We start from the raw sequence: 12,539 nt of genomic DNA on the forward strand, positions 1-12,539 counted from the left end.
TAAGCTCAAAGTGCACATAATGTATAAAATATTATATTTTAGTAATAAATTAAAAATTCATGTAAATCTCTACAAAAACAAATCTTAATATTTAAGTCGTTCTACAAAAATGAGTGACTGCATAAAAAACTAAAACCAAAATATTCACCAAAGCCCTGTAAATACACAACATTTGACTAAACCCAAAAAATTCACTCAAGAGTCACAAAGGAGGGCTTCCCTAGTGGCGCAGTGGTTGGGAATCCACCTGCCACTGCAGGGGACATGGGTTCGAGCCCTGGTCTGGGAAGATCCCACATGCCGCGGAGCAGCTGGGCCCCTGCACCACAGCTGCTGAGCCTGTGCTCTAGGGCCCGCGAGCCACAGCTGCTGAGCCCACGTGCTGCAGCTGCTGAAGCCCTGCGTACCTGGGGCCCATGCTCCGCAACAGGAGAAGCCACTGCAGTGAGAGGCCCACATGCTGCAACGAAGAGTGGCCCCTGCTCCCCGCAACTAGAGAAAGCCCACGCGCAGCAATGAAGACCCAATGCAGCCAAAAATAAATAAATTTTAAAAAGAAAAAAGATGTAATGACTATCCTCTTAGGAAAAAAAAGAAAAAAACTTGTATTAGAAAAAAAAAAGATTCACAAAGGAGGATTTTCCCCCTCCTATTGATACACCAATCAATGAATGCAATTGTGACAGACACTTAGCCAGTCAATAGTAGGCTGGAGAGTGACTATACCCACAGCATTACACGGAGGGTACGAGAAGTTATAAAGCAGTACGGTCATGCATACTTGAAACAAATACTCTAATACAAACCTAATGAGGGGGTAGGGGGAAATACATACATAAAAACTGTTAAAAAAGCAATAGGCATTGGCAGAAAAGGCTCTGTAAAGGCCATCAAAATGACTTAGGGAATTCCAGCCCTGGTTATAACATCAGCTATATGACCACTTTTAGACCAGCAAAAGGTCCTTGAATAACAGGTACCTAGAAGATTTTATAGTTCAAAATGAACTTCAAGTTGCTATGGTAAAGAGAGAACATAACATTCTTTGTGTCCACTGGCAACCCATGAACTAAATACACAAGATTTCGTGAGACACCAAGTAAAATAACCATGATCTAATGTTGGAAATGAAATATACCTGGAAACAGCTAAAGAATGAAACGGCAGTAGTAAATCTGAGCAAGGCCAATGCAAACTTGACCAGTTAGTATTTTCAAAGAATATTTAAAATAAAATCCAGGGAATTCCCTGGCAGTCTAGTGGTTAGGACTCGGAAATTTCACTGCCGGGGCCCGGGTTCGATCCCTGGTTGGTGAACTCAGATCCTGCAAGCCACGCAGCGTGGCCAAAAAAAAATCCCTATCCTAAAAACCACCACACTCATTCACTGTTTTTACCTTATATCCTTCTGGGAACATAGCATCTAATTCTTCATCAGACAATGGGCGATTTCTCTCATCAATTTCTCTCTCCCACCGCCAAGCCTGAAGCTGTTCAGGAGTCATACTCATTATGTGACCTACCAAAAAAGCAAATTTCTATAACAATCTATGTAGTGCAAGACTTTTATCATTACACAGATCCTTGGGATATAAGATAGTTAAAATCCATTCTAACATTTAATTGTTTACATTATAAACTCAAACCAAGACTTCTTTTTACATCCTGTTATTCTTGCTAAAAATATGCATTAATGGCACACAGAAAAACCACAAAGAAAAAATTCAAAATACTAACAAGGGGAAAAAATTATTTCCAATGATAAAGTTTCTACCTGGAGTAGGGGTAGCCATGTTCATGGCTGGCGTGCCAATTGGTGTCTTTCCAGGAGTCAGAACAGGAGTGCTTCCACCCATCTGACTAGCTGGTGTTTCATCCCAACGTGACTTTCTTTTACTGGCTCCAGGAGTTGGTGTTTCTCCAATGGAATCTCCACCTCGATCTGTTCGAGGAGTCTCAGCCCATCCACTTCCATGTCCAGGAGTATCTTTAAAGAAAAGGAGTGAATAAGCCTAAAATTTTAACCACTGTCAAAAAATGACTATTTTCAGACAACTAATATACTTAAACTGATCAACTTCAGAAACAGGATATTCCTAAAGTGGAGACACATTTAAGTTTTAATGTTTCATTTCATATTTATTCTCCTTGACTGTATCTTTTCCACGGATTACAAAAACAATAAATGATAACCATCGAGGAACAGGAAAACAGAGCAAAGGATTTTTTCAACTACCCACAACATCACAACCCATAGACAGCCACTTTATGTATCTTGGGCCACCTTTCATTTCTCCATGGAGTGAGATTACTCTGCATGTACAATTCTATACTGCCTCTCTCATCCATTGTATTTTTTTCCGGGTTTTTTTGGGCTGTGCCGTGCAGCCTGTGGGATCTTAGTTTTAGTTCCCCGACCAGGGATGGAACCCGGGCCCCTTCAGTGGAAGCACTGAGTCCTAACCACTGGACCATCAGGGAATTCCCTACATTACATGTTAAGCACTCTGCCCAATCATTAAAAGTTCTTTATAAAATTTTAATATAGCAGATGTAATGTTAAATCTTAACTTCCCAACGCTAATCTCATGAACAGTTAATGAAATACAGCTTTAGAGAGTTTACACAAAAAACAAGGTATTTAGGCAAATTTACACAGACAGAAAGTAAATGAGAGGTAACCAAAGGCTGGGAGAAGTAAGAATGGAAAGTTATTGCTTAATGGGTACAGTTTTTGTTTGGGATGATAACAAAGTTCTAGAAATGAATAAAGGTAATGGTTGCACAACACTGTGAATATACTTAATGTCACTGAATTGTACACTTATAATCGTTAAAATGGTAAATTTTATGTTATATATATTATACTACAATAAAAAAGAGGTTATGGCCTACAAACTTTACTTTCTTCTAATGTTATTCCTAAAATAAATCTTAAACCTCTTCAAGAAGGGAAAAGAATTAGGTATATCATCTGCTCAGTTCTTTACCTGTCCCAAAAGCACCTGTTTATCTGTCTTCCTAGGACCAGAGAGAACAGATTTTGGCCATAAACATACCACTCATCAAATCAACATTTTACCCAAGCACACACCCAAACTCCACTAGAAGTACCTCTTTCTGTTTTGGGGGTCTCATCCCATCTGTTTTTACGAGCACTGGAAGTTGCACCTCCATGGCCTGGTGTCGCGTGGCCTGGTGTATCGCCTCGTCCAGGGGTAGCAGCTCCCGCAGGTGTGTGACTAGGTGTAGGATCCCATATTTTTGAGCCTGGGGTTGCTCCAGGAGTCTCACTTCCTTTTGCACGACCTGGTGTCTCATCCCATCTTAAGGAAGGGGTATGTCCAGGGGTCTTAACAGAGCAAAAAAAAATTTATTTCATACACCCACATAAAAATTAGAAAACCTGCTAAGCAAACAAAAAAAATGTTTTAGTTCATGATTAAGAGAATAGATTATCCTTCTGCTTAAAAGATACCTACTTTCTAGCAAATATGTTTATGACAAAAAATAACTTAAAGATTTAATTTGGAGCAATGAAAAAAGCCCTAATTTAAAAAACAATGTATTTTGGTTATGCCACTAATAGCTCCGTAACTTTGGGAAAACATTAAGGTTTCTCTGTCAAGATCTCAAAAATTTCACCTTTAATTATACCAGCACATCTCAAAACTGGGGCTTAGAGACAGAGACTCATGAGTTCCCACTAAGAATATTTTTGTTTTTGTTCAATTTTGTGTGTGTTTAATTAATTTAAGCATGTTTTGGATCACCTGGGTAATTATAACTAGATACTGCGACATTATTTCAAATCCCTGAGAAGAGGTTATATTTATAATCACATCTATAATACTCTTGCTCTGATGCTGGCAAGATTAGTGAAAAAAGATTAGAAGTTGACTTAAATGACTGAAGGTTCCATGGTAGTTGAATAGAGACAAGTAGTGAGCAATGTAGGACATCAGACAGTATGAAAGCAAAAGAACCTGCCGAGTGCAGATAATATCATATGAAAAACAGCAGGTGAATTAGTGAAGCAAAACAAAATCTGTATTTAAATAATTCTGTAAGTTTTGTAGTATACTTTTACATATTTCTTTTAAAGTTAGATGCTCTATCCAACCCAAGAGTTCTATTTAGCTTTATGTTTGCAAATAAGACTCAGTATTTTTTCCTTTCAAAAGATTCTATATAGGGCTTCCTTGGTGGCACAGTGGTTGAAAGTCCGCCTGCCGATGCAGGGGACACGGGTTCGTGCCCCGGTCCGGGAAGATCCCACGTGCGGCGGAGCGGCTGGGCCCGTGAGCCATGGCCACTGAGCCTGCGCGTCCGGAGCCTGTGCTCCGCAACGGGAGAGGCCACAACAGTGAGAGGTCCGCGTACCGCAAAAGAAAAAAAAAAAAAAGATTCTATATATTACCCAGGGTTGAGAAATTCTCAATTAGATGAGTAAAGAACATAAATTGTTCAAAAGTCTCATTTTCAGCAACTGCTCTTCCTGCTCAATCAGGGAGGAAAAGATGCTTCCTAGTATCCGCTGTAATTCCCACAATCATAATTAAGATGGAGTTGTGTTAAATGAGAAGTGTGAAAGAAAACATGGTCTGAATCTCTACAGCTTTTATGAGATAGACATCAACTCTTGGGTCTCCTTTTCAGTTAAACAGATACCAAAAGGACAAGTTTCTCTTTCTCTATTTTTAAAATTTGCACTGAATGTCAGTTTTTAAAATTTGCACTGAATGTCAACCACAGAATTTAAGTTAGTAATAACATATTATACAGAACCAAATCCTCTCATATATCAGCAAGCAAATGGAGAGTCCTCAAGATCTAAAACTAAACTGTTTGGAAATTATGTGCTAGGTTTAGTGTATCTCAATTCTGGGTTTGGGAAAACAATGCCATGGCCTGACACATTTTTCCTTATTTGTAAATAAATCTGCAGTAGCCTATGCTAGAGTCAACAGTGACTTAGGCTAGGGTGGTGGGGTCATGAAAAGTGGGTAGATCCTGAATATATTTAAAGGTCGGGCCAACAAAATGCATTTGTGGATAGGATGCCAGGGAAGAGAATAAGAGGAGTATAGGATGATCCTGAAATGATTTCTAAGGGTTTGGTTTGAGCCAACAGACATGGGAGCAGGCTGGAGGGAGTGAGTACAGAAAATCCATTATAAATACTGATTCTGAAATGCCTATCAAATACACATCAAAGTAAATGTGTCAGGTCTGAGGAACAGAGAAGTATGGATGGATTTGTAAATTTGGGAGTTGTCTTATAAAGACAGTATGTAAAGATATGAGTGAGAACCTAGGGAGTTGGTTTAGATGCAAAAGAGACCTGAGGACTTAGCATTAGAGTACCCCAAATTTTAGGAAGCTGAGGAAGATCCAGCAAACAAGACTAAAAAGTAGCAGTCACTGAGGTGAGTATTACAAGAATCAAGAAAGACTGAAGCTCAGAGGCTAGGAAAGAAAAGGGTACCAAGGGACTTCCCTGGTGGTCCAGTGGTTAAGACTGTACTTTCAAGCAGGGGGCGTGGGTTCAATCCCTGGTTGGGAAACTAAGATCCCACATGCCATGAGGCGCGGCCAATAAATAAATAAATAAATAAATTTTTTTTTGGGTTTAAGAGGGTATCAAAGAATGTCGAATGCTACTGATATGCTGCGTAATATGAGGGTTGAGACTTATCTTTGGATTTAGCAACGAGGAGGCTAAGTCATCTTGACAAAAGAGGATTTGGTGGAGCAGTGCAGGCAAAAGCACCAGAGCACAAGTACAGATACACAACTCATTCAAAGCATTCTGTGGTAAAAAGAGCAAGAAATGGGATGGTAGCTGGAAGGGGAAATTATGGTCAAGAGAAGATTTCTTGTGGTATTTTGTTTTTAAAGATGAAGATCAGTAAAATGTGTTTGCTCATGATAATAACCTAGAGTACAGAGAAAAAAACTGATGTTACATGAGAGCCCTTGAGTAATAAGAGATGGGAAATGGCACATAAGCAGATGGGTTAGCTTTAGATGGTCAACCTGTACCAATAGTTCACATTATAAGAGAAGGAAAAGCAAAGATGAGAATATAATACAGGCATACCAGTAGATTTCACAGTGGGAATATGTATACTTTTTTCTTTTTAATTGTTCTTACTTGGGGTAAGAGGGAAATAGAGAGCAAAGTCATAAACTAAAAAAGAAGCAGCTGGGCTTCCCTGGTGGCGTAGTGGTTGAGAGTCCGCCTGCCGATGCAGAGGACACGGCTTTGTGCCCTGGTCCAGGAGGATCCCACATGCCGCGGAGCGGCTGTGCCCGTGAGCCATGGCCGCTGAGCCTGCGCGTCCGGAGCCTGTGCTCCACAACAGGAGAGGCCACAACTGTGAGAGGCCCGCGAACCACCCCACCCCACGCCCCCCAAAAAAGCAGCAGCTAAGGAGGTACTACAGGTTTTACAGAGAAAAGCATAAAAAAGTCATCTGAAAGGGAGGGGGACAGAGTTATTGCTTAATGATCACAGAGTTTCCTTGAAGTGATGAAAAAGTTTTGAAAATAAATCATGGTGGTAGTTGACACACACTGTGTCATCAATACCACCGAATTGTACACTTAAAAATGGTTAAAAATGGTAAATTTTATATACATTTTACCACCAAAAAAAAAGTTTCTAGGAAAATCAACTGACGAAGGAAACGTGGTAGCATTATGTATCTGACACCTGTGGTCAGAGACTTAAATAATCCATCTAAAAAATGAGGAAGACCACTGTTATACTCAACCTCCACATAACGTGACATACTTACATATGTATAATTAATATTCCAAAAGGAACATTCCTTTACCCCATGTTATGAACTAAACTATGTCTCCACCAAAAGTCATGTCGAAGCCCTTATCCTCACTGTAACTGTACTTGGAGATTGGACCTTTAGTGAGGTAATGAGGCTAAATGAGGTCACAAGGTTGGACATGAATCTGATAGGACTGGTGTCCTTATAGGAAAAGAGACACCAGAGCTCCCTCGCTCTTTCCACGTGTGCAAAGGCCTCTTGAGGACACAGCAAGAAGGCAGATGTGTGCAAGCCGGAAAGAGGGCTCTCACCAGACACTAACCCTGTTGGCACCTTGATCCAGAACTGTGAGAAAATGTCTTCTGTTTAAGCTACCCAGTCTGTGGTTATCTTGTTGTGTCAACAAAAGCAGACTAATATATTCCATGAGAAAAATAAATTTAAAATAGTAATAATAAAAAATAAAAAAAAGAAATTACCTCTGCTTGATCCCAACTTGATAGCTTTTTTGGAGTGGCACCAGGAGTCTGATCAGCTGTTTGATCCCAACGCCGTTTTCGTTTTGAGGGAGGCTGGGATGCTGCTGCTCCATTGACGACTTTTAGTTCTCCAGCTTTAGCTTTTTCTGCTAGCTGTTGCCTAATTTCTCTCTGAAAAATATTTGAATGAACAGTGAGCATCTTTAAAACATTTTCAATATATTCTTATATCATTAGCAGAGTCATTTCTATATAATGCCATTTTATTTTTCACTCATTCTCCTTTCTATGCTACTGGTGGACCCATTCCTTATTTTCCCTCTCTTTCCTGTATTTTCAAGTTTTATATACTGTCTTTCCGCACAATAGATGAGCAAATACAGAATTTATTACGTAGAGCGCACTGCTTTATATACAGTTAATGAAGTAAAATCTTCAGTCAATGGTCGTGAACCAAAATGCTTCCAGTGAAAAACGGTTTTACATAAAACTCATATAAATAGTAATTAAGACTATGTAATAAGTTAGAAAAGTAATAAAAGTGAAATTTTCAAAATTTTGTTATAAGTATGAAATATTATATATAATATAGTCACAAAATATACACATTTATTTAGCCTATGATTTTAAAGTAGGGTTCCATTACCGCATTTAATTCATCCAACAAACAAATCTATTATATATTTATAATAAAGTTATGAAAATTAACTATTAAAACAAAACACCGCAATCTCTGCAGGCCAGCAGGAATTCGTTAGAATTCGCCACCCATATTCAAACTAAATTTTATGGAAGAATTAGAGGCTTTTCAAAAAATGATTTTACTCTTTGACTTTTCCCTTACACACTGACTTCAGGCACACACCATCAATCCACCCCCAGATATATCCACTGTAAGATATATATGCATATACATGTGGCCAAGGGGCCAGGCACTAGAAAAGGACAGTATAGAAATATGAAAAGCTTAATTTGGGAGGTGTTAGAATTTTGAATAAGGTTCTTTCTCAACTTAATTTTTATTAATAATGTTAAAATATTACTTGTGCAGCAAATAAAAAGGAAACATGAAAGTCTCTTAATCTCAACTTTCTTTACATACTTTCAAGACCATTAAAATAAAAAGCAGGTTCACAGACCTCTTCTTTAGTTAAATGTTGTTCTCGCATTACATCCATGTAAGTCCTAGCATTCATTTTAGGATCAGGGGTCTTCCCTCCTGCAGAAAAGAACAGCAACAGGACAAGAGTACAATAAATAAAAGATAATTAGGTTCAACTGATTTATCTGCCCTGCTCTAATATTACATTATTCCATAATCATTTAATTTATTTTTTGATGGAAAACTTTAATAATTACACATCTTACTTTTTATTGAGTTTGCTGATCAATTTAACCTGTTTGAACACAAACATATCTACAGCAGTTTAAAACAAATATTTTAATGCATATAAAAACAAAATGACAGCACAGTTTAGAGTCTTCAGAAGTGATGGGTTCCTGGGTTGCTAATCCGGAATACGTACACTTTCGTGCCTTTGTCTCCATCAGCAGTTCTGACTTCAAGCAGCAGAATAGAAGCCTAGAAAATTATCTCTTTACCATTAGTAACACTTTGGAAAGATATTTATATTCAAAACATTACCTGTTGCAAGCTGTTAAAATCCTGACTACAAGTAACTATGACTAGATAAGTTCTTCATACAATGTTCTAAAACAGTTATAGTTTAGAAAATCTGATTTTTAAAAATATACCTCTAATCTTATTCTGATGTCATGTTACTAAAAAGGGCTTCATGATTTTTACTTTTTGTTGACCCAGAAACATATTTTTATTTTCTTAGAAAGTATAAATAACAACTGGAAACATATTACTTGAAATATATTACTTCTACCAGTTATTATGATGCATACAGAAAAAAAGTGGTGTACAAAGAGATGTGTTAGTCTCTTGGCTAAAGTTTCAGTATTTGCTTTTCAAACTTCAAAATATCTTAAAGAAGCCCAAACAATATATAACAAGATTCACAGAGGCACACTACGTTTTAGAAATGTGATAATTAGCTATACAAGTAGTATAGCATCACAATTTAGGAAAAACTAATAAAGGTCTAAGACATTTCCTATGCTGAAGATCATGCCCAATTGGTAGTGTCATTCTTTCTGACACTATCTCTGATAAGACTTCCTTTGGAATACTTTTTCACCATAATCTAGAGAGGATGTGTTGAACTGCACCCTTAAGAATGCAGACAGGACTGGCATATAGCAGTACTGCTGTAGGAAAGAAATTAAGGACAGTTAGTATGGGCCTGTGAATTCTGACATACATGTTTAAATCAATTACAATTATGCAAGTAAAAAAAAGAATATCCCTAATAATTCATGCAGGCTGAAAGTCTAATTTGTAAACCTGCAGCAGAATCTAATTTTAAGAAACAGGCACCTAACTTTGATCTTGAAACTCACTCACCTGAGGAAAGCTTCCATCAGGCTCACTATGCCCCTTGTGCTGACCTGCACACTAAAATTAGCAAAACAGACTCCAACTATTAAAAATATCAAAGTCTTTGTATACATACTTTTGTTTTAACTTTAAGTATGCTTAGAGCAAAGTAGGTGCATTTACTAAACTATATTTAGAGCAATATGAGGGGAGCTCTAATGTGGAAACAGTTTCTCAAAAGTAACAATCCTAAAAATCTAAGACTTGGAATGAAAACTTTCAATAATTTGAAAGTATTTTGAGCAGAAAAACACATTTGTTCAAAGTAAAGAAAGCGTACCCAAAACAAAAGTAAAAGAAAAACCTTTAACCCTTTGCGTTTCTATGGCATTGGCTCATTAGTTTCTTGTCCTTCTACCTGGAAAGAAAACTGGCATTATAAAGATGAAGAATATGGCATCTGTGACTTCAACCAAATCTATACAAATCTATAAGGGGGATTTTTAAAAAGAAAAGCAAATTCATAAGCATGCCAAAAAAAATCAAAGGGCTAAAGACAACTTAACACAAATAAATTTCTGAATACTTATAGAAAAGTGGGAAAGAATTACCATCTGCAAAAGGATCAAGACGCTCTGGGGAAATTATCATGGTCCGCCTGTGCTTTTTGTATTCATCTTCCCGATCTGCAATCTTCGGAGGTCGGTGCTCAGCAAATGGATCATACTGAAAAGAGTATGTCTCACTTAACACTCACTTATTAAATAACCAAAGAGAATGTCACAAACAAAAATGAGAACATTATAAAACATGTAAAAATGTTTAATAAATACCTAATATTATGTATCATTTTTCAGATAAATGCTAATGTGAAAAAATAAGGCATATGGAAATGAGACAATTTCCATAGTTCAATCCTTCATGAAATGATCACCTTTTTGAAATAAACTACTATTTCTAATTCTCCCAAATCAACTCTCCTCAGACACTGTAATAACTTGATTCCTAAAATATGTGACTTTCCATTGGAATTGAGATGTTCAGTTTTCTTTAGCTGAATAAACTTTGGTTTTAACTTAAAAAAGAAAAAAAAGTCACCTGTTCTGTTGACTGTGGTATATCATTAAGCAATGCCACAGGGGCATGATATCCTGGCTTCTTCTGACCAAGCAAACTTGTAGATGATGAGTAGTCATCGTCATCCTGCAACGAATGCCCCCAGAAAGCCACAAACAAAAACGTCAGAACTTAAAAACTAGAAAGAACACACAAAGATTCAATATGAAATCAAAAGACAACGTGATGAAACTTGTTAACACTTAGGGTTTTTTTTCAACTCAAAAAGTTAATAAAGAAATTTAGTTCTCTATATTCTTTTAAAAATACAAAACAAGGAATCCTTTCTGTAAATAAAGTAGGTATGGACTAGAAAAACCTGAGCATTTCATCTTCTCACAGAGCGCATGATGAAATTTGTTTTCAAATTTGGAAAATACAAACAGCTTATTTAGAACTCTCCAGTTTCCTTGTCTTTTTAACTCTTTTTTTAAAAAACATGATTTAACCACAGAAACAAGTAAAATGTAATTAATTGTAAACGTATTTATTTCCCTAATAGTAGGTTTAAACAGAACAATGTTATACTATTATTTTACTAAGGTAAGAAGTGCAACAATGGATGGATCTCAAGAAGATCTTAACACCTCATTAATTTTATTCAAAAATGAAATGACAACTTCCCGCTCAGCGTCTAGAACACAGAGCCATCACTGCCTCTTACCATTCAGGTACGATAATGCAAATATAAGACTGATCAGCTTCTAGAAATTTTGCCTTTGGAACTTTAAAATTTTTCTTAAAAAAAAAAAGTTCTAACCATAAAATTAAATATGGCTTGAATTTCATAAAAATAACAAGTTTCATAATCTATGTACATAGATTACTGAACCACACGAAAATGATCAGCTATTTCACCAAATTTGGATGTTTGAAAATGGTGTGACAAAGTATAAGCTATGTGGAATATATGGAAACACTTTAAGAGATGTATTTCAAAATGAGAGGCAAGTCCCCCTTCAGAGTAACTAAACTAGGCATGAAAAGCCCATTAATATGAGTAACAAGAAACAGTCCACTCATGTTAAGATGTCAAGGGGGGAAAAAACAGCACCAAGTTTTTTGGAAACAAGTCAGAAATCAAAAGTCACAAGCACAGACGGCTGTTTAAAATGAAGTCACTTCTCACTGGGCTACTCTAGATAGAGCTCAGTAGGTAACAATAAGGATTTACTTTACAATGGTTAATGATTTCCAGGTGCTTTGCTGGATAAACTAGCTTTAATAAAGATTCAGAACTGAGCACTTCCAGAAGTTTCTTAGAAGAGAAGGACGCTTTCGACAGTTTTATCCTCCCAAAGGAAGATCTCCCAATCTCCAAGATGTCTCCCCAGATTAAACCAGATGACTCAAAACGGAAGATTCCTTTATATTTCTTGCTCTCCTTCAAAATAATGCTTGGACTGTTTATATACTTTGTAACTTACATCTTCAAGTTCAGTTGCAGCAATAGATGTCACGTATCCAGCAAACCTGCTGTCACTTCCACCATAAATTTCCTGGTCATAATAACCTGTAGAATCAAGGCCCACTCCTTGAGCTTCATCAAGAGCTGCCTTCTTTCCTTGAATTTCTCGAATCTGTGCTTCAATATCTATAACAAAATTAATAAAATCTTCTTAATCTCATTTTCCAAAGAGCACTCAACACAATGCATTTTTCTACTGAGTATTATCAAAAACTCTTCTAAACACAGAAACTTCAAAA

At 36.9% G+C, this 12,539-nt stretch overlaps 1 protein-coding gene across 7 annotated transcripts in view; it reads right to left on the bottom strand.

The window, feature by feature from the left end:
• SF3B1 (splicing factor 3b subunit 1) overlaps positions 1-12,539 on the bottom strand; it is a 61,748-nt gene that overhangs the window by 13,940 nt on the left and 35,269 nt on the right. For 4 of the 7 annotated variants that reach the window (XR_003004845.1, XM_024757388.1, XM_024757387.1 and 1 more), the window contains exons 3-10: positions 12,260-12,426; positions 10,815-10,919; positions 10,328-10,442; positions 8,410-8,489; positions 7,271-7,441; positions 3,115-3,352; positions 1,775-1,987; positions 1,398-1,519 (exon numbers count right to left, since the gene is read on the bottom strand). Coding sequence is in view for 4 of the 7 variants with exons in the window: in XM_024757388.1 (XP_024613156.1) it covers positions 1,398-1,519; positions 1,775-1,987; positions 3,115-3,352; positions 7,271-7,441; positions 8,410-8,489; positions 10,328-10,442; positions 10,815-10,919; positions 12,260-12,426 (1,211 nt within the window). In the remaining 3 variants the exon portion in view is untranslated. Of the gene's footprint in view, positions 1-1,397; positions 1,520-1,774; positions 1,988-3,114; positions 3,353-7,270; positions 7,442-8,409; positions 10,275-10,327; positions 10,443-10,814; positions 10,920-12,259; positions 12,427-12,539 lie in introns of those variants that run through there. The other 3 variants (XM_024757390.1, XR_003004847.1, XR_003004846.1) reach the window with 3 other exon arrangements.

Source organism: Neophocaena asiaeorientalis, unplaced genomic scaffold, assembly GCF_003031525.2.
Source record: "Neophocaena asiaeorientalis asiaeorientalis breed wild unplaced genomic scaffold, Neophocaena_asiaeorientalis_V1.1 scaffold246, whole genome shotgun sequence".
Taxonomy (NCBI): Eukaryota; Metazoa; Chordata; class Mammalia; order Artiodactyla; family Phocoenidae; genus Neophocaena; species Neophocaena asiaeorientalis.